Source organism: Bos indicus x Bos taurus, chromosome 4, assembly GCF_003369695.1.
Source record: "Bos indicus x Bos taurus breed Angus x Brahman F1 hybrid chromosome 4, Bos_hybrid_MaternalHap_v2.0, whole genome shotgun sequence".
Lineage (NCBI taxonomy): Eukaryota > Metazoa > Chordata > Mammalia > Artiodactyla > Bovidae > Bos > Bos indicus x Bos taurus.
In genome coordinates this window covers 107,162,431-107,188,704 of record NC_040079.1, presented here as the reverse complement: position 1 = coordinate 107,188,704, position 26,274 = coordinate 107,162,431, and the positions used below count along the sequence as shown (strand labels likewise).

At 40.6% G+C, this 26,274-nt stretch overlaps 1 protein-coding gene across 1 annotated transcript in view; it reads right to left on the bottom strand.

Annotated features, from left to right (window-relative positions):
• Nucleotides 1-16,589: 16,589 nt before the first annotated feature.
• PON3 (paraoxonase 3) overlaps nucleotides 16,590-26,274 on the bottom strand; it is a 37,598-nt gene continuing 27,913 nt past the window's right edge. Inside the window, 4 exon segments of the mRNA XM_027540124.1 lie at nucleotides 16,590-17,897; nucleotides 20,289-20,417; nucleotides 20,657-20,738; nucleotides 22,231-22,431. Of these exon segments, the coding sequence (XP_027395925.1) occupies nucleotides 17,739-17,897; nucleotides 20,289-20,417; nucleotides 20,657-20,738; nucleotides 22,231-22,431 (571 nt within the window). The 3' untranslated portion in view covers nucleotides 16,590-17,738.

Sequence of the window (26,274 nt, the reverse complement as noted above, 5' to 3'; positions counted from 1 at the left end):
TTGTAACAGATTAATGATGGCCACAAATTCTTTGACACTCTTCCTATTGAAAAATGTGATGCAAGATCCCTCTTTTGACACTGGTGCTGTCTCTGTGAATGCCTTAATTTATAGAATGTAGTGGTGCTGTCCAAGTTTTTAGGCACAAACCTAGGGCTTCCATCCCTTGTGACTCAAATACTTACTCTTACATCTTGAGCTTCTGCTTAATAAATCTGACTGCCTCACTGGTGTGTCCATATGAAAGAGTCTGAGCATGTGGAGAAGGAAAGTGGCCAGCTAAGGCCAGCCTTCTAGCTATCTCCACCAAGGCAGTGGATACACTGAAGCCTTCTTGGACACTTGAGACTTGTCCAGCCACCCAGAGAGTATCACTGAGGCACCATCCCAGTTGATACCACATGAAGCAGAAGAATCAACCTGCTGAATCTTGCCCAGATTCCTTACTCATTGTGTGTAAGCATAAGAAAATAAATTTTGGTTTGGCAACTGATTTTAGGAAGTATCTTTAACCTCCCATTCTCCACTTAACCATTCTAATAGAGCTTGTGTTCCTTCAGTTCAAACATAGAATTGGCTCTTATTAAACTACTCATAACATCTATGTTACCCAGCCCAGTGGTTACTTCTATGCCATAATCGTACTCAACTTGTAACCACATTGGGCACAGATCACCACTTCCTTCTTTTTAAATACTTTCTCTTGTATTCGTGATCCCACCCTATCCATCTTTCCTCCACCTTTCTGGTCTTCTTTGCAGGGTCCTCCTGTCATTGACCTCAAAATAATGAAGCCCTCGGACTAGTTTTGAGATATCTTCTCTTTCTGCATTCTTCCTCAAGGTGGCCCCATCCATTCCAGTCGATTTACATACCATCAGTATGCTGGTGTTTCAAAAATGTACACACCTAACTCCAGTCACTTAGTCATCTTTGATCTGCCTAGCTAAAGTAGCACATGCCACCTTCAGCAACATTTTGATATCTCATTTTTTTTAATCACTTTTTGCTTCTGAAGTCAACTTGTTAATTTATTTAGACCAGGAGCTGACTGTGGCTCAGATCATGAACTCCTTATTGCCAAATTCAGACGTAAATTGAAGAAAGTAGGGAAAACCACTAGACCATTCAGATATGACCTAAATCAAATCACTTATGATTACACAGTGGAAGTGAGAAATAGATTTAAGGGACTAGATCTGATAGATGAGTGCCTGATGAACTATGGACGAAGGTTCATGACATTGTACAGGAGACAGGGATCAAGACCATCCCCATGGAAAAGAAATGCAAAAAAGCAAAATGGCTGTCTGGGGAGGCCTTACAAATAACTATGAAAAGAAGAGAGGTGAAAAGCAAAGGAGAAAAGGAAAGATATAAGCATCTGAATGCAGAGTTCCAAAGAATAGCAAAAAGAGATAATAAAGCCTTCCTCAGCAATCAATGCAAAGAAATAGAGGAAAACAACAGAATGGGAAAGACTAGAGATCTCTTCAAGACAATTAGAGATACCAAGGGAACATTTCATGCAAAGATGGGCTCGATAAAGGACAGAAATGGTATGGACCTAAGAGAAGCAGAAGATATTAAGAAGAGGTGGCAGGAATACACAGAAGAACTGTACAAAAAAGATCTTCAGGACCCAGATAATCCTGATGGTGTGATCACTGACCTAGATCCAGACATCCTGGAATGTGAAGTCAAGTGGGCCTTAGAAAGCATCACTATGAACAAAGCTAGCGGAGGTGATGGAATTCCAGTTGAGCTATTTTAAATCCTGAAGTATGATGCTGTGAAAGTGCTGCACTCAATATGCCAGCAAATTTGGAAAACTCAGCAATGGCCACAGGACTGGAAAAGGTCAGTTTTCATTCCAATCCCAAAGAAAGGCAATGCCAAAGAATGCTCAAACTACCACACAATTGCACTCATCTCACACACTAGTTAAGTAATGCTCAAAATTCTCCAAGCCAGGCTTCAGCAATACATAAACCATGAACTTCCAGATGTTCAAGCTGGTTTTAGAAAAGGCAGAGGAACCAGAGACCAAATTGCCAACATCCATTGGATCATCAAAAAAGCAAGAGAGTTCCAGAAAAACATCTATTTCTGCTTTCTTGACTATGCCAAAGCCTTTGACTGTGTGGATCACAAGAAACTGTGGAAAATTCTTCAAGAGATGGGAATACCAGACCACCTGACCTGCCTCTTGAGAAACCTATATGCAGGTCAGGAAGCCACAGTTAGAACTGGACATGGAACAACAGACTGGTTCCAAATAGGAAAAGGAGTACGTCAAGGCTATATATTGTCACCCTGCTTATTTAACTTCTATGCAGAGTACATCATGCGTAATGCTGGGCTGGAAGAAGCACAAGCTGGAATCAAGATTGCCGGGAGAAATATCAATAACCTCAGATATGCAGAAGACACCACTCTTATGGCAGAAAGTGAAGAGGAACTAAAAAGCCTCTTGATGCAAGTGAAAGTGGAGAGTGAAAAAGTTGGCTTAAAGCTCAACATTCAGAAAACGAAGATCATGGCATCTGGTCCCATCACTTCATGGGAAATAGATGGGGAAACAGTAGAAACAGTGTCAGACTTTATTTTTGGGGGCTCCAAAATCACTGCAGATGGTGACTGAAGCTATGAAATTAAAAGATGCTTACTCCTTGGAAGAAAAGTTATGACCAACCTAGATAGCATATTGAAAAGCAGAGACATTACTTTGCCAAAAAAGGTCTGTCTAGTTAAGGTTATGGTTTTTCCAGTGGTCATGTATGGATGTGAGAGTTGGACTGTGAAGAAAGCTGAGCACTGAAGAATTGATGCTTTTGAACTGTGGTGTTGGAGAAGACTCTTGAGAGTCCCTTGGACTGCAAGGGGATCCAACCAGTCCATTTTGAAGGAGATCAGCCCTGGGATTTCTTTGCAAGGACTGATGCTAAAGCTGAAACTCCAGTACTTTGGCCACCTCATGCGAAGAGTTGACTCATTGGAAAAGACTCTGATGCTGGGGGGGATTGGGGGTAGGAGGAGAAGGGGCCGACAGAGGATGAGATGGCTGGATGGCATCACTGACTCAATGGACGTGAGTCTGAATGAATTCTGGGAGTTGGTGATGGACAGGGAGGCCTGGCGTGCTGTGATTCATGGGGTCACAAAGAGTCGGACACGACTGAGTGACTGAACTGATCTGAACTGAATGGAATGGAAGCTCCTTAAGGTCAGAGTTTTTGTCTTTTCTGTACTATGACCCCAGGGCATAAAAAGAGGCTGGCAAAAAGTGGTCCCTTATTAGACATTAGACTGATTGGCTGGTGAGCATATATATACTTTCCCAGGTAGCGCAGTGGTAAAGAATCTGCCTGCCAATGCAGGAGTCACAAGAGGTTCAGGTTTGATCCCTGGGTCAGGAAGATCCTCTGAAGTAGGAAATGCAAGCCACTCTAATATTCTTGCTTAGAGAACCCCACAGACAGAGGAACATGGTGGGCTATAGTCCATAGGGTCACAGAGCCAGACATGACTGAGCACGCAAAGATGAAGGATGATTATGGCTGGTGAGCTCTAATGATGGCTTTGTGCTCACTAACTGGCTGCCTGGTTGACACTTCCACTGGGGTGTCTTATAGTCTCTTCAAAATGTCTCCAAACGAGAATTATTGATTCCCTCACACCAGCATGTTATATCCTCCAAACCCTCCACACTTTAATAAATGGCACCACTACCATCTAGTTGCTCAAACTCCAAACCTAGATGTTTTTGTTCATCCACCTCTTTCTCTCACATCTCCTTACACAGGCATATCAGTCGTAGGCTCTACTGCTATATTAATTGTTTACTGCTACACAACAAATTACATAACAATCTCACAGTCAGAAGACATTTCCTGTCTCTTGATAAACCCATAGTTTCTGTGGGTCAGGAATCAGCATGGCATAGCTAAATACCTCTGGCTTGAGGTATCTCATGAACTGACAGTCAGAGTTGCTCTGATGGTTAATTTCGTGTGTCAATTTGACTGGGCTCAGAGATGACCCAGTTGCTGGTAAAACATTTTTGCATGCAACTGTGACAGTAATCCCAGAAGAGATTAGCATTTGAATCAGTACGTAAGATCAATTCTCATCAATGTGAGTGGGCATCACCCAGGCTGTTGAGGGCCTGAAGAGAATAACAAGGTAGAGAAGGGATGACTTCTCTCACTCTTTACTTGAGCTGGCACATCATCCTTTCCTGCCCTTGGATACCAAAGCTTCTAATTCTCAGGCCTTCAAACTCTGGGACTTATACCAGTGGCCCCCTCCTCTCTTAGGCCTTCAGACTGGACTGAATTATACCTGGTTCTCCAGCTTGCAGGTAGCATATCCTGGCATATATCAACTTCTGTAATCCTGTGAGCCAGTTCCACAATAAATCTCCTCTTATCTCTCTCTCTCTAGCCATCCTCTTTTTCTGGAGAGCCCTGACTAATAGAGCTGTGCGTGTGTGCTAAGTCGCTTCAGTCGTGTCTGACTCTTTGGGATGCTATAGACTGTAGCCCGTCAGGCTCCTCTGTCCATGGGATTCTCCAGGCAAGAATACTGGAGTGGGTTGCTATGCCCTCCTCCAGGGGAATCTTCCTGACCCAGGGATCAAACCCCCATCTCCTTCATCTTTTGCATTGGCAGGTGAGTTCTTTACCACTAACGCCACCAGTAGAGCTGTAGTCTCATCTGAAAGCTCTACTAGGATGGGATGGAGGGGGTGAGATCAGCTTCCAAGATCACTCACATAGTTCTTGGCAGATTGCAGTCCTCTGCTTCATATTCAAAAATTTGGAGAAGGGGTAAAAGAAGGGATGAATGGCAAAGGATGAGGATAAAGGAAGGAAGGAAGACATGGGACTGAAGGGCAGGTTGAAGAATAGAGAAGAGAGGCCACTTCCTACTCTTCTGACCTGGTTGATTTGTTAACTAATTCATTCATTGTATAAATTATACAGTATATGAGTATCCTTTTCAATTTGCTTGTTCCACTCTGTCAGATCTTAGAGCACAGATTCTTAACTTCTCTTGAACGGACTCAACCAGCTTTGAAACTGCTGAAGGCAGTAAAGCCCCTCCTTGGATTCACACACCCACAAAATACTCACGTGCCCTTTCTGTGGTTTCACATGTCCAGCCTTGAAGCCTGTGATGACCAAGGCCGGAGATCAAGAATCCTCGTCCAAAAAAAAAGTGAAAACTCTTGACGGGTGAATGATTTGCCATGGACTGTCAATTACTTGGAGAAGGCAATGGCACCCCATTCCAGTACTCTTGCCTGGAAAATCCCATGGATGGAGGAGCCTGGAAGGCTGCAGTCCATGGGGTCGCTGAGGGTTGGATACCACTGAGCGACTTCACTTTCACTTTTCACTTTCATGCATTGGAGAAGGAAATGGCAACCCACTCCAGTGTTCTTGCCTGGAGAATCCCAGGGACAGGGGAGCCTGGTGGGCTGCCGTCTCTGGGGTCGCACAGAGTCATCAATTACTTTGAAATAACTCTCTGTGGAACTCTTCCTCTGGGCCTCTGTACCTACTCTTTTGTTTGAAACAGTTTTTTCCAAAACCTCTCTATTCCTCATTGTTGACATGTCCACATCTTGTTCTTTCAGATGTCAGTTCAGAACATATTTCAGGTAGTCTTTCTTGACCCTTAAATCTTCAATACTCCTCTTGTATACACAATGCTTCTTTATTATTCTTACCACTCTGTGTTTATTATTAGTATCTTACTACTGTTTTGTTCTATTCACTAGGCTATAAACGTATATAACAATGCCTTCATTGTTATAGTTTGATATCTGGTATAGCACCTAACACAGGTTAGATGCTCAATATACGTTGTTCAATAAATGAATAAATGTTTGACAACCATTCCTGGAGCCTCTGGAATACTTTAATATGCCATAATTTATTAACTTTAAAGTATTATAGGTCTTATGTTTATTATTTTACTACTTTAATTGTTTTGTTATTTTATGTGCCACTAGAAAAGAAAAAAAACAATCTACAACATAATTCTTTAAAAACTATCAATTATACAGCAATTTCCTATTTAAGAGTTGTTAAAATGTATAAAAAATTATAATGGAATCCATGAAATACAAAAGTTTAAAATTAAGGGGAAGCTTTGCAGGTTTTTTAAACTTAGAATTCCTTCCTATCACAGCAACTTATAATCTTTTTTAAAGTCCTGTCTCAGGTATCACCCAGACTTTTATCATTCATTTCCTTTCCCCTTTTACTCCTCACATGCTAAATAGTTATTTGCACACATTGAAATGTTAGTTCTTAAATATATTTTGTAAAAAGCACATCTACTAATTCTTACACAAACCTGAACTCACTGACTATTCAGTAGAACCTGTCAATGCATTGGCAGAGAGCCAGAACCAAATCTGCCAAGCTTAATTCTGTGCAGGCACAAAGAGTTGATCTTGTGGCTGCACTTGCTGTTCTTCCTTTAGAAGTTGCTGAACCTGGTTGGCAGTAATTGCAATGTTCTCAAGTGTCTGCAAGTATGAAGTTCCAATGTCCTAAGAACTCCAATAACATTATTCTGCTTGAGGCATCTCTAGTAAAAATACAAAACAAAACCAAAAAACCAACTCAAAACCCACCAGACTTGAATCCTGGATTCATGGTCATTTTCTGAAATTCTATAGTAGCAGAAATAAAATGAAGATAATTCCTGTGGGTTTATTACATGAAATAAATGGAGAAAATCTATGAAACTGCTATGCAGAAATAAAGCAACTGCAGTGCAAATAATAAAGTTCTATCCAAGAATAGAAAAAGTGCTTTCACCTCACAACATCTTGGTAGGTGAGATAGGGCCAATGTTATTATCCCTGTTTTATGCAAAGTCATTAAGTTAGGAAATGGAGGAGTTTCAGATATGTATGTCCAGCTTTGGTGATCCTAAATTTAAGTGTATCTAAAAACAGAAAGTGTTAGTCACTCAGTCATGTCCGACTCTTTGCAACCCCATGGACTGTAGCCTGCCAGGCTCCTCTGTCCATGGAATTCCTGACCCAGGGATCAAACCTGCTTCTCCTACAATGCAGGAAGATTCTTTACCATCTGAGCCACCAGGAAAGCCTATGGGTTTGCAGAGAGTCAGACATGACTGAGCAACTAACACTTCAGAAATAGAATTTCAAAGTATGTAAAGCAAAAACAAACACTACTATACCACTTCACAACAGTTATCTAACTCATCTCCAAAACTGAAAAACATAAAGTTGAACGATAGAAATGATAAAAAGACCAGCGATCTATGAAATAGAAAACAAGGAGAAAATACTCATTGTGTAGAAAGCTGTTGAGTCATAAGATGAAGTCCTGATGCATGCTACAACACGGTGGCACTTTGAGAATGTTACGCTGAGTGACAGAGGCCCGCGTACTGTGATTCCATTTATGTGCAGTAGCCAGGATAGGCAAATGCACAGAGAGAGAGCAGCTAGTAGTTACTAGGAGTAGGGGAAAAGGGTGACAGAGAATGGCTTAATGGACATGGCTTTCCTTTTTGGGGTAATGAAAATATTCTGGCACTAAATAGTAATGACAGTTGCATGATACTGTGAATGTATTAAATGCCACTGAATTGTATATTTCCAAATGGTGAATTTTATGGGGGTTTTACCACATTTAAAAAATCAGAGGACAAAATATTTAGAAAATGATTATTGAAAATAGTACTAAAATTTATAAATCTTTAGTAAGACAGAGAGAGGTTACAAAATCTAAAAAGAATATTACCACAGGTCCTAAAAATATTTTTATAAAATAAAAATGTATTATGAACTGCTTTATTCCACTAAATTTGAAAATTTAGATGAAAATGATGAAATTCTAAACTTACAAAAAATGCACAAGAAGAAACAGAAAAATCTCAATAAATTTTACATTTATTAAAGACATTGAATCTACTATTTAAAAGAAAGAAAGAAAGTGGAGCAACAGGAACTCTCCAGCATTATTAGTGGAATGACTACCTTGCAGAACTGAACATATACTTGTGTGTAACTAAATTATGTGCTGGACATGAGTGTATCCTACTACTAACTCCAATTTGCATGTATACTCAACAGAAATGTTTACATATGTGTATTAAAATACACTCTACAAGAAGGTTCATTGCAGCTTAGTTTATAATTAAAAAAAAAAACAAAAACCTGGATGCAGTATAAGTGTTCATCAGTAGTAGAATGGATAAATAAATTGTGGGATATTCATACAATGAAATACTATATGTAATAAATGAAAAAGAATACTGTAATGTGCTACAACAGAGGCTTACAACAATGGTTTATTTATCACTTATGCCACATGTCCATTGCAAGTTGGCTGCAGCTCTGCTTCCTGTCATCACCAATCCAGGATGCAGTCTAGCAGAGCACAGGGCATCTAAGACATTACCAGTTTGGAGGCAAACAGAGAAGAGACACAGTGAAACACGGACACTTGATATTTCTACCTGGAAGAAGTGGCATGTGTTGCTTTACCAACATTTCATGGCCCACAGTAAGCCATGTGACCACTCTTCAAGTTCATTAGCAGAGACGTATTGCCAGCCACTGAGAATAGCATACCAAGAAGAGAACAAGGATACTTGGGCAATAGTTATCCAACCTACCATAGAGGTTGGGAAAGTGAATATCTAATGATGCTAAAGCTGAAACTCCAGTATTTTGGCCACCTCATGCGAAGAGTTGACTCATTGGAAAAGACTCTGATGCTGGGAGGGATTGGGGGCAGGAGGAGAAGGGGACGACAGAGGATGAGATGGCTGGATGGCATCACTGACTCAATGGACATGAGTCTGAGTGAACTCCGGGAGTTGGTGATGGACAGGGAGGCCTGGTGTGCTGCGGTTCATGGGGTCGCAAAGAGTCGAACACAACTAAGCAACTGAACTGAACTGAACCCAGCTTTTCTCTTGGGCTGATGGGAGTCATGGTGAAGGTCAATGTCTGATTCCTTGGAAGTAGAGGATTTTAAAAGTTCATGTTTTATTGAGAGAGTGCTCATCAGGAAAAATTCTGGAAAGGTAGCAAGACAAGAAAAGGAGAAGGATCAAAATATTTAAACCTATTAATGGTAGGGCACATCTAACTTTATTGTTTCCATTAATTCTATAGTGTGTGTGTTTGTGTGTGACTTTTAGCATACAGTGTGATTTATTTTCAGTACCAGTGGACTCATCTAGAATCCACTGATAATCTGTTTACCAAAGATCTTGAACTTACATTCTATCCACAGACAATCTTCAGATTCACTACAGAAGCCACTCTTTTTTTCTGTAGTGAAAATTGCCAATAGTCCAGAGAATGTTCCAACTGTACTTCATTTAGGTTTTACTTCTTAATGGAATCAATGACATTTTACAGGTTCATGTGATATACCAGTTAGCTGTTAGAAACCACAGAGCTCCATTTCCCAAAACTATCCCTGATGAACCCAGCTTTTTCTGCTCTGTCTGTGGTACAGAGTATCAAATTGTATGTTAAAAGTTTCCATTACATTCTCTATTCCTACTTAAGCATGTTCCTCTTGGATTTCCTCACTTGCCCTTTTCTATGCTAATTATGGTGTTTTACATCTCAAATAAATTATTTTCTAAACAACCTCATTGCATGGGAAAATGGAATTTTGGCAAAAAGTAAGTGATTTGTGTTTTGCTGTAGACAATTTCCTGCACTATTGTGATGTATAATAGTTTGAACACAAGTACATCAATAATATTATGTGTGCAACCAGGTCTTCTGTGATGGTGTGGTAGAGACACGAACTCAGCACCTTCCACCTCTTTTCCAACATCCTTTGGGTACAGTGTTTTAAAATCCTGGCTATATATTCGAACCATGTAGGGAGATTTTGTAACCTAACAGTGTCTGAACTTCAGCAGGGGTGTGGGTGAATATGGGGGGAGTCAGATACTCCCTTCTCATGTACCTTCTTACCCTTCAGAGGTGATAACTAGAACGTATACTTCCACAGTTCTTGAAGTAGCAGTACAGGGTGTGATTTTGTGCCACAAATCAGAAGGGCTTGAGCAAGACTGAAATTTGAAACCTTGAGCAAAGAGGCAGTATAGCAAGCATCTGCTCTGCTAGTTTGACTGCAGGCGTGGTTCTGAATCCTACAGTTCTTATGATTCCTTGAGCTCTGGGTCTTATTTATTGTGGCCAAAATTATCTTCAGTCCCACAAACAGTGCAGGAAGTTCCATATACCCTTAACTTTCTGTCAGTACTCAACAATGTTGAGTCTTTTAATTTTGCTAGTCTAATAGGTATAATGGCACCCCACTCCAGTCCTCTTGCCTGGAAAATCCCATGGACAGAGGAGCCTGGTGGGCTACAGTCCATGGGGTCGCAAAGAGTCGGACACGACTGAGCGACTTCACTTTTACTTTTCACTTTCATGCACTGGAGAAGGAAATGGCAACCCACTCCAGTGTTCTTGCCTGGAGAATCCCAGGGACGGTGGAGCCTGGTGGGCTGCCGTCTGTGGGGTCACACAGAGTCGGACACTACTGAAGCGACTTAGTAGTAGTAGTAGTAGTAGTAGTAATAGGTATAAAGTGATTTTAGAGTGCTGTTTTAATTGGCACTTCTCTGATAATTGAAGATTCTAAGCTTTTCATGTGCTTCATTTCTCCCCTCTTCTGCAAAGTGCCTCTTCACATTATTGCCTGTTATTCCTTGGGGTTACTGTCTCCACTTTGTTATTCTCAAGAGTTCCTAGTATATTCTACTCTTTAATATGTTGTCAGTTTAACATTTCAAATATTTCTCATTCTGATATTCATCTATAATCTTTGTGAATGGTGTCCTTCACTGAATGGAAATCCTTAAGTTTGATGACTCAAGTTCAATCAACTTTCTTGTCTTAGAGTTTCTATTTTTGAAACATTGTGTCAGAAATCATTCCCTATCCTTAGGTCATAGATACTTTCCTATACTGTCTCCTATTAACTCTAAAGGTTATACTGTAGATCCTTGCTCAGTAGTTACCTAGTAATGTTAGGTAGGACATAGGTTTATTTCCTTGCATAATGTCAGTTGGTTTTCCCACTTCCATTTCCTAAACAAACATCCTGACCCTATTAATTGGTGCTGCTAATTTTATCTTACTTGAATTCCCCAGGCAGAAATATATTTCTGAGATCTCTGTTCTATTCCATTGGTCTGTTCATCTTTTTCTTGCACAAATACTAGACTGTTTTTATTATTAGACCTATCCCTGCCCTTCATTTTTATTTTCTGAAATTGACTTAGCTTGTCCATACACATAAAAAAATCTATTGTGAGGTACATTGTGTATACTCAAAAGTATATAAAATATATATAGTTATAGAAAAATTATAAAGTAATAGCAATGTAAAACACCATCCAAGTCAGGAAATGCAATAATGCCAGCACTCCAGAAGTTTTCCCATGTATCCTGGCCTGACTACAATCCCACCTTAGGATAGGCAACCACTATCCTAACTTTTGTGATAACCATCATTTCCCTGTTCTCTCTAATGTATCCATCTAAGCATGCATCCCCAAACAATTGTTTAATTTTGCCTTTTTGGGGATTCCTTCCAAATAAAATCATTTTAATACTTTTTGTATTAATTTTTATTTTCTTTAGCTCAACATTTGGAGAAGGCAATCAACCCACTCCAGTTCTCTTGACTGGAAAATCCCATGGACGGAGGAGCCTGGTAGGCTGCAGTCCATGGGGTCGCTAAGAGTTGGACACGACTGAGTGACTTCACTTTCGCTTTTCACTTTCATGCATTGGAGAAGGAAATGGCAACCCACTCCAGTGTTCTTGCCTGGAGAAAGGGACGGGGAAGCCTGGTGGGCTGCCGTCTATGGGGTCACACAGAGTCGGACACGACTGAAGCAACTTAGTAGTAGTAGTAGCTCAACATTATTCATGAAATTCTTCCATGTTTCAAATAGCACTAGTTGTATACATTGCTGTTTACTGTTTCACTGTATGAAGTTACTACAATCTGTTTATCCATTTCAACTTTATTAACGTTTGGTTATCTCTAGTGTTGTTTCTTTTAATTTGAAGAACTTTTATTACAAACACAATTTCTTTAATGGTAATAGAGTCATGATTTATAAACTCGTCTTGAGTCAGTGAAGGAACTATGATAGAGGACACTGGCTACTTACCCAAACCCTTCCTCTCTGGGCATAAAGAAACCCAGCTGAACTATATTTCCCAGCTTCTCTTCCAGTTAGGTATTGCCCTGTGATACCCTTTATTAATAGTGTCAACAGAAGTGCCATTTCCAGGTTGAGCCTGAAGATATTTGGCATGTTTCCTCATACTTTCTTTTGCTTTTGTTTGGGATGGACACCAATATGATGATTTTTCATGAAGATGTTAATGCCCTACAAAATATACTCTCTTGCATGAGAACTGCTAGATCCCTGGAGTACCACAAGGATCAGAATTTTCATGCTGATCTGAGAAACTGTTATCTGAGATCTCTGACGTGAAAGAGATTATAAATATTTTTCTAAAATGAGGAACCATATATATAACACTGGCATATAACAAGTACTGTTCTAGATTTTATAAATATTAACTCTTTTAATCCTCTTAAAAACTGTAAGTGCTAATTAGTCTTATTACCTCTATTTTAAAGAAGAGAAAACTGAAACTCAGAGAAGGCCAGAGTTGCACAGTTAGTAAATAACTGAACTGGGGTTCAAATCCAGAAAGCTGGACTCCCCAGTCTGTGCTCCTACACACTATGATGTACTATCTTTAAGCCACTATATACAAGGGATCTTTATTACAACAGCTAGTGTGCGTGCATTCTTAGTTGCTTTAGTCTTGTCCAACTCTTTGTGACCCCATGGACTGTAGCCCGCCAGGCTCTTCTGTCCATGGGATTCTCCAGGCAAGAATACTGGAGTGGGTTGCCATACCCTCCTCCAGGGGATCTTCCAACCCAGGGATCGAGCCCGCATCTTTTATTTCTCCTGCATTGGCAGGCATATTCGTTACCACTAGCGCCACCTGGGAAGCCTGTTACAACAGCTTACTGTGACCTTAAAAATACAGGAATTGGAACATAGAAGTGGGGTTCAAAACATAACCTTAAATATGTGGTTAGATAAGAGTTGAAGAATTTTACAGGCTGAAAAACTGGAAATCCTTGTAACATCATCACACAAATATTTAGGAAAAACATTTCCTACAATAACTCGAAAGGCCGGCCATTTCCCCAAAGAGCAACCGGAATGTTGTGTGTTGGTTGGTTGGTCCTTGACATTTTTAGTACAGGACAGTGATAAAATTATGTGTTCAGGTAAGAACTAGCAGGCCTAAAGCAGAGGCTGTAGAGGAGATCTAGAAATGTGGTGCTGTGCCCCAGCAGCAGGAGGAAAACTGGCTACAGCTCATAGCCTTTCTCAAATACCTCCTAGTTAGGAAAACCAAGCTCGCCAGCACTGTGGGATGTATTCACCACTTTGTCTCCTTTCACCCATTCCCTCAAATGGCCTCAAAGGAGGCAGCATTTAGGTAAGGGAGAGAGAAATGCGTAGACATGGAAAACAGGAAGTAAATTAAGCTTGAAAACTGTGTCCCAAAAAGGAATCTGAATTTGTTGCTGGCACATGGCAATTACTGGAAATAAACAGATGCTGAATCCTGTCAAATTCTAAGCTATTTTATTGCATAAGCAACTAAAAATCTGACCTGGAAATGTCCTCAGATTTTCAAACATATACCTGTAAGAAGGAGGCTACTAAAATTACATAGTATTTCTAAGACTCACTTTCAGTGTGGTCTTAAAGCATAATGTACTAGAAAGAATTCCAAAAGGGTAAAATTTGGACTCATGGGGACCTAGAAAAATACACCATTACTAAGACACTAACCTCATTTCCTCCCAGGTGGAATAATCTCATTGGTATGGACCAGAGACTGCTAAGTGTATTCTAGTCTTTCTTTTAAGAGAAGAAACAACTGTTTATTATTTTTTATTATTGATATTCTGCTCATACTCAACCATTGTAATTGGATGTGTTGTGGGAACAATATTTTATTTTCTAGGCTACCCCATGTAGCCACATCTGGACCTAATGTAGAGATCAAAGCATCACCCTCAGATCCTGTGCTTTGAACAGAAGGGAGAAATTGGGTGGGGCTTGGAGTTATCTTTCTTGGTGAGGGATACAGTGTGTGAGAGAAGACTGGACTGTTGCTGTTGACCAGAGGCTAGACTGTGGCACAGAACACTAGTTGTACACCAAAATGTATTCGTTCTTCGTCCTCGAACGTATGTCTCTCCAGTTGTATTACATCACCCGTTTCCCCCTGCAGTTTGTTAGGTGATGCCATGCGGTTAGTTTTTACCATTGGTGAGAGAGTAAAAGTAATGGCTACCATTTCTGGTCCTGGGACTTAAGACATGGGGTATCTCTCCCTGACATCCTCCAGTCTTTCTCTCCTTCCAGCTTGATGAAATACAGAAATGAGGGTGAACGAGCTTCAACCATGTGGATAACTATAGTTACCTAGCTGTGGTGCAGCAACATGATGAAGCTTTCTGCTGCTTAGTATTCACTCTGTACACTATTCCCCTTTGCTCTGTGTCCTGGGAGGCTTTCTGGCCTCCATTAATAGCTCCCTGCCTTATGGATTTGGGAGGGTGGAAGGGGAGTTCAGTCAAGATATTCATTCCCTCTGTTCTCTCTGCTGAGTTGTCATAGGTTAGCTGCATCCTACCAGTGACAAGAGCATCTGTTGGGAGAGTCTCCACTTCATCTACTCTCTTTTGGTTCTAGTAACTGCTTCTACTCCCTTGTTCCTTCAAACCTAGGGCTGGAAACAGTCCCTGGAAAACCCCCAACATTTCTCTTACTCCATTGCTAACAACGGAGTATTAGACTTTGTCTTACTAGTTTCTTTTTACATTCCCACCCTTGTATCTATACTCCCCTTAAAGAACTTCCCTCAATAGCCCCATCTGAGTGCGCTTTCTCTTTCCTGCAAAACCTAACCAGTGATGTCTCTGAATGGCACCATCAAGGGAAGCTGCCATATTGATCTCTCTCCTAAAAACTGGACAATAAAAGAAAAATTTATCATCTATTTTTTAAGGCATCATATGTTTCATTTTGTATGTTACAATAGCTTAGCCTTACCTCAATTAATAGTGTTATTTTTTTCCAGGAGTTTGTTCCTTTCATAAAAATTTCAAATTCGTTGGCACAAGCTGGTGCATCAAACCCTTTTTCTCTCTCTAATGTCTACAGCATCTGCTTGTCTTATTTTTCATTTCTGACACTGGATACTTGAGCCATTCTTTTTTCTTGATAAATCCCACCAGATGTGTGTCAGGTTTTATTATTTTTTTAAAGAATGAACTTTGGCTTTTGTTTAATCTCTACACTATATTCGATTTTCTGTTTCATTAGTTGACTATTACAAATTACTTCTGAATCTAGCATCTAAACACAGTAAGAAACTTTTATCATGATGCATAGATTTTGTGAGCAAAACAGAAATGAAAGAGTTTTTGTATAACCTAGCCTTGACAGTCACCCGTCATCATCTGGAATATCCTGTTAATTACACAAGTAAGCCATATTTGATGTAGGAGGGAACTGTGCAAGAGAATGAATACCAGAAATCAGACATCATTAGGGGCCATCTTGGAGCTGTCAATCACATTGGTTTTTGCTCTTTACTTTCCTGAGCTCAACAAAGAGCTCAACATCTCTCTAGTATCCCCACCTGCATCTCTGACAATTTAAACAGAAAGACTGGGGAAGAAAAGACAATGAATCATCAAAATGTAGCATCTATTGTGGGGAGCAGTCCCCCTCCTTCCCAAACCAAGTAAGGGAAGAGGCTCAAGGTAATCGCATAACGATTTGGAGGTGCCTACATGAAGGGAAACACCAGGGCTTTATCTCTCCTAGCCCTTCATTGTGGAAGGACATATTGGTCCCTAGCAATGAGATTGCCCCCCATCTCTCTGGGGATTTTATCATGCAGCCTTTCCTAAATTGCCCCAAGAAGAAGAAGGTAGATTCTTATGAACCCACCAACATCTAAATACGCTTATTCTTCTCATCTCTGGCTCTCCAAGTCTTCCTTAGTCAGATAAACTTTATCTAATTTGCAGTTGTGCAGGTTAAAGACAGGAAAAAAAAAAAAAAAAGACTGTATTTTCCAAAACTGGCTATATACATGCTGTTAGTTATTTTTCTCTGTGACTCCCTAATGGTTGGCCTTTGGAAATGTAAAATCTGAGAACTGATTGTAACATTTTGCGAGTCGTTCATCCTCTAAAGCAATGGAAGCTACAGTTTGTGTTGTGTGTTTAGTTGCTCAGTCTTGTCCAGTTCTTTACAACCCCATGGACTGTAGCCGGCCAGGCTCCTATGTCCAAGGAATTCTCCAGGCAAGAATACTGGAGTGGGTAGCCGTTCCCTTCTCCAGGGGATCTTCCTGACTCAGGGATGGAACCCGGGTCTCCTGCATTGCTGGTGGATTCTTTACCATCTGAACAACCAGGAAAGTCTGGAAACCACAGTTTTATTGTCTAAATCAGAAAGGGTTACATGGGCTAAAATGTAGAATTTTACCTGGCTACAAAACTTTTCAACAAAACTTACATCTAACTGAGCAAAATGACTTAGGACATAAAGAAATCACCCCAACACCCCACCCTCAGAAGAGAAAAATATATCAACCAACCACTTCTCAGTAAAATTCACAGAAAAGGGAAGGGGGAGGGGGTGGGGTGCTTGGGTATACTAAGCCACGTTAATGATTTGCTAAAGGTTGTCTTGATTTTTGACCAAGAAAGGGACACTTCTATTCATTCTCGTCAAACTAAGGTTGAGTCCTTAGACAGAACTTCAGTACTATACTGTGTTATTTATTTCAGATTTTTTAGGGTCAAGTCTGTGGAATGTTGCTTAATAAGTGTTTACTGAATCAACCAAAATAACAAGTTTAAAGCAGCTGAGAATTAACAGTTCTGAGGCCCTGTCTCCTAGTTCAGAGTCAAGCTGATAACAACACTTCACTTCAGAGACAAGATACCACCATGAATAATGACCTGTTACAAAGATCAGATTAGCTCTGCTGTGGCCCAAAGTAGACAGTGCCATCTGTCTTTTGTCAGGTTTTCCAGAATTTGACTTCCTGTGTGTCTGCATTGGGAGAATGCCAGTTCAGGGAGGGCTTGGGCAGTCTCACAATGCCAGTTCTTGCTTTTATCCATGTGTTGGGCACGTGACTGGCAGTTTGTGCCTCGTGCAATTGAAGGAAGAGAAGGTGAATTGTAAATATTTGAACATTAGCTCTTCTCCTGGTCTGGACTGCAGGAGGCTCAGAACAGCACAGCTGTATGAGGTAATTTTGCCACACAGCTACCAAGTAAGCTGGACACCTCACTCATCACAGCTCACATGTCTTATTGTAGAAAGAATATTGGGAATAGTTGGTTAAAGAATTGAGAGGTTTGGTTTCTTGTTGGACTGTCACTAACTTAACTTGCAATTAGGGGAATATTATGTAATGTCTCTGATTCTTTATGTCTATGCATGAGAAAAGTTGGACACACTTTTATTGGTGTTTGTCATTTACTTAGAGTTCTACTTATATGATTAGGGGTTTACTTTTACCAAATGTGTAGACTTTTGGGAATATCTGGAGTCTAGAGCTCACAGTACAGGGCTTTGTGAAATACAGTGCCTATGAGAAGCTTCCCCCTATACACAGAAGCCACAGAGCTGCCCTGAAGCACCGAGCCATTGTTGGCATACATGGTGCTTATCATGGGCTTCTCAGACAAAGCGTTCCGGATGCGAAGTGCCTGTCAAGAAAGAACATTCATTAGTAGTATAAGAACAAACAGCTGTCAGAGACATTTTCTTTCCCAAACACTCCAGGACTTGTACAATTCTCAGAAATCAGTAAGTTAAAATCTGTGCATCTTCAGTCTTTTTTTTTTCTTATTCTAATGAAAGTAATCTCACATCAGCCAAATTCCTCAACAGATGGTTTGCACAATTTCGATAGTTCGGGCATCTCTATAGAGACAGGTAAGAACCATGAATGCTTTTATCTAATTGAATGTACAGTCTTCCTTCTGTAGAAACGGTCTTGCCTTTCACTGGACATACAGCATGGGGAGGTAAGCGTGGAGCAAAATAATGAAGGGACAGCGAGTTAGCTAGCCAAACCAACCCAGAACCTGTGGATGGTAGTTTTCACAGCTGCAGCCCCCACTCAGGGAAGCAAGTGTAAAGAATGCACACTCTGGAATTCAGTCTGACACAACTGCCTAGTCCTATTTTTGATCTGCAGGATTAACACTCTTTAGTTTGCTAATCAGTAAATATATAAGTGCTCAGGTTTCCAAATAGCTTGGCTGAAGTTCACTCAATCAGGACATGATGTGAATTAAAGAAAACCGACATCTCATTAAAACAGAGTTTAGTAGAGTTTTTTTTTTTTTTTTTTTAAGTTCCTATCTTAAGGAAGATCCTACAACTTTATCTCAGGTTTGTTACATGGAAATACTCAAGATGGAACTCATGTAAACATTAGCCTCAAGCAAAAATAAAGGGTATCAGAGATTGTGAAGAAAGAAGTCTTACCTAAAATAAACAAATGATTAAACTTGAAAATGGAGACATGAAAAAGAGTCTAAGCAATTTTCAAATAATTCTATGGATCATATTTTCTTTTGTTCTTTTAAAGCAGACATTATTGTTGGGCATTTGTAGAAAATGTAGAAAATTTGTATCACTTTGTGAGGCACACATCTGAGGCTAGGGTAGCTTGCTAGCTCAGGGTGACATTCTTCAGGCTCTAGTCTCAGACTGTATTTTTTATATTTTTTGATGTTTTGGGTTATTATTATTTTTTTTTTTTTTTGGTTGTTGTTTTTTGTCAAGAAGTTGTGACTAGGGAATTCCCTGGAGGTCCAGTGGTTCGGACTCCACAATTTCACCGCCAAGGGTTCAGTCTCTGGTCTGAGAACTAAGATCCCACAAGCTATGTGGTGTGGCCAAAAAAAAAAAAAAAGTTGTGACTAATTTATTAATAAAAGAAAAAAAATTTTTAATTTTTATTTATTTATTTTTACTGTACTGCACAGCATATGGGATCTTAGTTCCCCAACCAGGGATCAAGTGTGAGCCCCTGCATTGGAAGCACAGAATCTTAACCAGTGGATTGCCAGGAAGTCTCAAGAAACAAATTAAAAAAAAAACTAAAGAATAGCAATTTTGGAAGCAGTATGTTTTCTTTACCCACTGGACCAATTATCAGGGTGGCATTTGAGGCTCAATTTCCCAACACCACAAACCTAGATACAAACATTATATCTTTGTTAGAATCTTACCTTCTCAGTGAGGTCTGTCTTGGTCTCTGTATTTACTAAGACCTGCTGTCCCTCTGTTCACAGCAGTCCTGATCCCTTTTACTGTTATGCTTTTTCTTCCATAGAACTTTCCAACTTACTATTAATATATAATTTACTTATTTCTGATGCTTATTGTTCATGAGTATCTCCCTCCCTAACAGTAGGGATCTTGGTATGCTTTGTTTTCTGATGGATATTCCAAGTATGAGAACAAAGTCTAGTGCATTATAAGTGCTCAATAATTTTTGGGAATAAATCTCTCATAGTATGTGTGCCAAGAATTTATATCGGTATTTAAATTCACTAGAGATTTTTTTATTCTTAAGCATAATGCTGTAAAAATTGCAATACTTTATGCTGTTGTTTTTAATGCCATATAAAATTCAATGGTGTATGATATTATTTTGGAAGAGATTTAAAATAACATCTTTAAAATGAGACATTCTTCAGCACTATCATATATAATAGAACTGCTGGCAAAATCTAATTTTGTTTTGAGATTACATTTAAACCAGGGTTTAATCAGGATCATTTAAACCAGGGTTCCCCAATTCCCTGGGCCACGGACTGGTACCCATGATTTCCAAAAACAAGTATAGCTTTTGCATGGATGGGATATGTTGTTTAGCACTGATGGTTAATGGGCACCAGGTGACTTGAAAGGGTTAATGGGCTGTATCTCCCCAGCCTGTCCCAAATCGTACTCTTTCCATATGCAGAATTTCTTCAGTTCTGGAACATCACATATAGCCTGCTAAATTCTCCCAAGTCACTTCCACACATTATTTGTTCTTGCAGCTTTCCCCTGCAGTTCAGGTAAGTCTAAGAACTTACTTCTGACCCTGGAGGATCCTCGGTGTTATACATCAGCAGCTTGATAGCATTAGGATGGCATCCTGCCAAAATATCTCCCGTGTCAGGATCAACAGTTAAGTTATCCACTAAGGTGTCCAACTGGATTACCTTCCAATGAAGAGGAAGCAGTCAAACATTGTTCTGACTTTCATCCCTCCCACCTTCCTCCTACCAGCTCCTTCTGGCTCCCCAAATAGGTATTTTTGCTACTGAATTTTCTAAGTGCAAACATAATGTCACCATCATTCTTCTAAAATAGTCTCATTTCCTTCATTCAAGAAGTACATTCCCAGGTCAAGCTTGGGAGCTAATGGAACATGTTGTATGGGAAACCAGGGTCCTGTTACCTTGAGTTGAGTTAAATCCCAGTTGTCATGTATTTTCATAACATGAATGTTCTTATCTGATACATCAGCTACATAGATATACCTTTGAAGTAAACAACATTGACATTTAAGCAAGTAATAATGAAAGATGACACTAACTCTTATTCTGGAAAAAAGGTATACAAATTCACAATAGCTCAACATGCCCGTGCAATACCTTGCTATAAACCACAGTGAAAGATAATGGAGTAGTATGTTTAATACTTTTGAAGTACTTTAATAAGCTTTGAATATGAAATTTGACAAAAGGCAATGGAATTGGTGTTTCCAAATGACATACTGGCTCAGTCTCATTAGTTAACAGAGTCACACTTTATTCTTTAAATCAAATGGAGGTAAGTGGATCTCTTGTAAGGCCAATAGATTCTATACTTCTAGTGCTGGAAATTAGTGCTTGAAAAGATGTAACAGATGATCATGAAACTCAATCACAATCATTTTTTAAAAAGAGGGAGAATACTTAGAATTGTTTTCCACAGGGATCATCTCTACTTACTACCTTACCATTACATTTAATATTTCATGGTACTCTTCTTTTTAAATAACGTTCCATTTTAAAACACTTTAAAAGAATGTTTCTCATAAAATTTTATACTGCATAAAATAGCATTTTCTCATAGAAAAGTCTGCTGTAGTATGAAAGGAAGTCTGCCACTTATACAATCACAGTGCCCAGTCTAAGTTGGGCCTCCCTGTCTAATAAGAACTTTTGGGTAATGGAACTTAGTATAAGTTAACTTAGTTAAAGTCCTTCTGGCCTCTTAAAGAATAGAGGTATTGTGCATTTATTCTCCTTTTTAGTCACACAAGAATTTGGAACAAACTATGCCTGCCCGCCTATGTCCCTGCCCAGGCTCTTTTTGCTACCACCTGTCCCGGGTGTCCAGGAGTCCACCAGTATCTGGGCCAGGAGGTAGGGCAGAGCAGTCCTAGTCACTGCCCTGACAGGCTGGGGCAGGCTGGGTGTGCCTCCCATCCCAGGCAGCCTCCTGTCTCACCTAGCCTCCCATGGCCAGAAAGACAGGGCCCTTGAAATTTAAAAAATTAAGATAATAACATTAACAATGATAAAAAGAATGCTGGGCCACAGAGACTTGTCCTCTCCTGGAGCCCAAGACCCACCTGGCCTTGTGGCCATGCTGGATACTCACCCTGGGACCAGGCACCCATCACCCCACAACCCATGGCCCCAGACCTCTGTAATTTTATATAGAGTTTGAGCTGAAGCTTCATATATTTAATTCATTTTGTTAAACAAGAAAACATATATCCTTTTCCCTCTATTAAAAAAAAAAAAAGAATTTGAAACAAGGACCTCATATCCATGAGTCCAGATCCTTCATTTTATTGGGGGAGCCTTATGTGCACAAGGGCAGTGGTGGCTTAAGATCACACATTGAGTGTGACCCCTCACCACACTGGATCCCCGCACACATGTATTGAGTACTTAAGCCTCAAGAAGTAACCACTTCTTCAGGGATGGAGTCCACAAGAACATCAAGGGTAAATGGTTGAAAATTCATAAAAGAGCTTACTTCTTGTCTAGTGAGATTGTAATTCCATTGGCAGAACTAAATCCTCTGGCCACCACTTTAACCTCTTTTGGGCTGTAGAAGAGCACCTGAGTCCAGCGAAGATCCATGAACAACTCTAATAGCACCAAGAAGAAGTTGGTAAAATAGTGGTCTCTGGTGGCATAGAACTGTTCTGGTCCGAGAACCACAATATCATTCACACTAAAATGAAAAAAAAAAAAAAAAAAAGAGAGAGAGGGAAAACCAACAAACCATGGACTAATTAAAATCATGAAATCTCAAAGACCAATAATTCATCAGCTTGAAGAATTGTACAAGAACTAGTCTGGATTAAAGAATTCCACAAATAGCGCATGACTTTTCATTGCCCTGATGGGTTTTCTTTTAGCCACTTGTTGTTGTCTCACTCATGACCACCACAGATAACTACTATTTACATTCACAAGTTAACAGAGTTAGATTTGGAGTTTATCTGTAAACTTATCTGTTTTTGCTGACTCCTATGGAAGGGTGGCCGCGACGGGCGCGCTAAAGCGCAGGCGGCCACAACGGGCGCACTAAAGCGTGGCCAAGAGGAGCCACCCCACATCCGAGATCAGGGGCAGAAGCCGGGAGGACCCCACGCCTGAAGGGCAGCAGCCAAGAGGAGTTACCCCACGTCCAAGGTCAGGGGTGGCGATGAGAGGAGTTACCTTGTGTCGGAGGTCAGGGGCGGCAGCCGGAAGGAGATATCCCAGCCCCAAGCCCGAGGCCAGGGGCGGCGGCCGGGAGGAGCAACTGCATGCCTGAGGCCAGGGGCGGTGGCTGGGAGGACCAACCCCAGGTCCAAGGAGCCGTGGCTGTGCGAGTGCAGGAGGGCCTAGAGGAGCTATCCCACATTGAAGGTCAGGAAGGGCGGCGGTGAGGAGATAACCCTCATCCAAGGTAAGGAGCAATGGCTGTGCTTTGCTGCAGCAGCCGTGAAGAGATACCCCACACCCAAGTTAAGAGAAACCCAACTAAGATGGTAGGTATTGCAAGAGGGCATCAGAGGGCAGACACACTGAAACCATACTCACAGAAAACTAGTCAATCTAATCACACTAGGACCACAGCCTTGTCTAACTCAATGAAACTAAGCCATGCTGTGTGGGGCAACCCAAGATGGGCGGGTCATGGTGGAGAGATCTGACAGAATGTAGTCCACTGGAGAAGGGAATGCCAAACCACTTCAGTATTCTTGCCTTGAAAACCCCATGAACAGTATGAAAAGGCAAAATGATAGGATACTGAAAGAGAAACTCCCCAGGTCAGTAGGTGCCCAATATGCTACTGGAGATCAGTGGAGAAATATATCCAGAAAGAATGAAGGGATGGGGCCAAAGCAAAAAGAATACCCAGCTGTGACTGGTGATAGAAGCAAGGTCCAATGCTGTAAAGAGCAATATTGCATAGGAACCTGGAATGTCAGGTCCATGAATCAAGGCAAATTGGAAGTGGTCAAACAGGAGATGGCAAGAGTGAATGTTGACATTCTAGGAATCAGCGAACTGAAATGGACTGGAATGGGTGAATTTAACTCAGATGACCATTATATCTACTACTGTGGGCAGGAATCCCTCAGAAGAAATGGAGTGGCCATCATGATCAACAAAAGAGTCCAAAATGCAGTAGTTGGATGCAATCTCAAAAACGACAGAATGATCTCTGTTCATTTCCAAGGCAAACCATTCAATATCACAGTAATCCAAATCTGTGCCCCAACCAGTAACTCAGAAGAAGCTGAAGTGGAACGGTTCTATGAAGACCTACAAGGTGTTTTAGAACTAACACCCCAAAAAGATGTCCTTTTCATAATAGGGGACTGGAATGCATAAGTAGGAAGTCGAGAAACACCTGGAGTAACAGGCAAATTTGGCCTTGGAATATGGAATGAAGCAGGGCAAAGACTAATAGAGTTTTGCCAAGAAAATGCACTGGTCATAACAAACACCCTCTTCCAACAACACAAGAGATGACTCTACACATGGACATCACCAGATGGTCAACACCGAAATCAGATTGATTATATTCTTTGCAGCCAAAGATGGAGAAGCTCTATACAGTCAGCAAAAACAAGACCAGGAGCTGACTGTGGCTCAGGCCATGAACTCCTTATTGCCAAATTCAGACGTAAATTGAAGAAAGTAGGGAAAACCACTAGACCATTCAGGTATGACCTCAGTCAAATCCCTTATGATTATCCAGTGGAAGTGAGAAATAGATTTAAGGGCCTAGATCTGATAGATAGAGTGCCTGATGAACTATGGAATGAGGTTCATGACATTGTACAGGAGACAGGGATCAAGACTATCCCTATGGAAAAGAAATGCAAAAAAGCAAAATGGCTGTCTGGGGAGGCCTTACAAATAGCTGTGAAAAGAAGAGAAGTGAAAAGCAAAGAATAGGAAAGATATAAACATCTGAATGCAGAGTTCCAAAGAATAGCAAGAAGAGATAAGAAAGCCTTCTTCAGCAATCAATGCAAAGAAATAGAGGAAAACAACAGAATGGGAAAAACTAGGGATCTCTTCAAAAATCAGAGATACCGAAGGAACATTTCATGCAAAGATGGGCTCGATAAAGGACAGAAATGGTATGGACCTAACAGAAGCAGAAGATATTAAGAAGAGATGGCAAGAATACACAGAAGAACTGTACAAAAAAGATCTTCACGACCCAGATAATCACGATGGTGTGATCACTGACCTAGATCCAGACATCCTGGAATGTGAAGTCAAGTGGGCCTTAGAAAGCATCACTACGAACAAAGCTAGTGGAGGTGATGGAATTCCAGTTGAGCTATTTTAAATCCTGAAGTATGATGCTGTGAAAGTGCTGCACTCAATATGCCAGCAAATTTGGAAAACTCAGCAGTGGCCACAAGACTGGAAAAGGTCCGTTTTCATTCCAATCCCAAAGAAAGGCAATGCCAAAGAATGCTCAAACTACTGCACAATTGCACTCATCTCACACGCTAGTAAAGTAATGCTCAAAATTCTCCAAGCCAGGCTTCAGCAATATGTGAACCGTGAACTTCCATATGTTCAAGCTGGTTTTAGAAAAGGCAGAGGAACCAGAGATCAAATTGCCAACATCCGCTGGATCATGGAAAAAGCAAGAGAGTTCCAGAAAAGCATCTATTTCTGCTTTATTGACTATGCCAAAGCCTTTGACTGTGTGGATCACAATAAACTGTGGAAAATTCTGAAACAGATGGGAATACCAGACCACCTGATCTGCCTCTTGAGAAATTTGTATGCAGGTCAGGAAGCAACAGTTAGAACTGGACATGGAACAACAGACTGCTTCCAAATAGGAAAAGGAGTTCGTCAAGGCTGTATATTGTCACCCTGCTTATTTAACTTATATGCAGAGTACATCATGAGAAACGCTGGACTGGAAGAAGCACAAGCTTGAATCAAGATTGCCGGGAGAAATATCAATAACCTCAGATATGCAGATGACACCACCCTTATGGCAGAAAGTGAGGAGGAACTAAAGAGCCTCTTGATGAAAGTAAAAGTGGAGAGTGAAAAAGTTGGCTTAAAGCTCAACATTCAGAAAATGAAGATTATGGCATCCGGTCCCATCACTTCATGGGAAATAGATGGAGAAACAGTGGAAACAGTGTCAGATTTTATTTTTCTGGGCTCCAAAATCACTACAGATGTTGACTGCAGCCATGAAATTAAAAGACGCTTACTCCTTGAAAGGAAAGTTATGACCAACCTAGATAGCATATTGAAAAGCAGAGACATTACTTTGCCAACAAAGGTTCATCTAGTCAAGGCTATGGTTTTTCCTGTGGTCATGTATGGATGTGAGAGTTGGACTGTGAAGAAGGCTAAACGCCGAAGAATTGATTCTTTTGAACTGTGGTTTTGGAGAAGACTATTGAGAGTCCCTTGGACTGCAAGGAGATCCAACCAGTCCATTCTGAAGGAGATCAGCCCTGGGATTTCTTTGGAAGGAATGATGCTAAAGCTGAAACTCCAGTACTTTGGCCACCTCATGTGAAGAGTT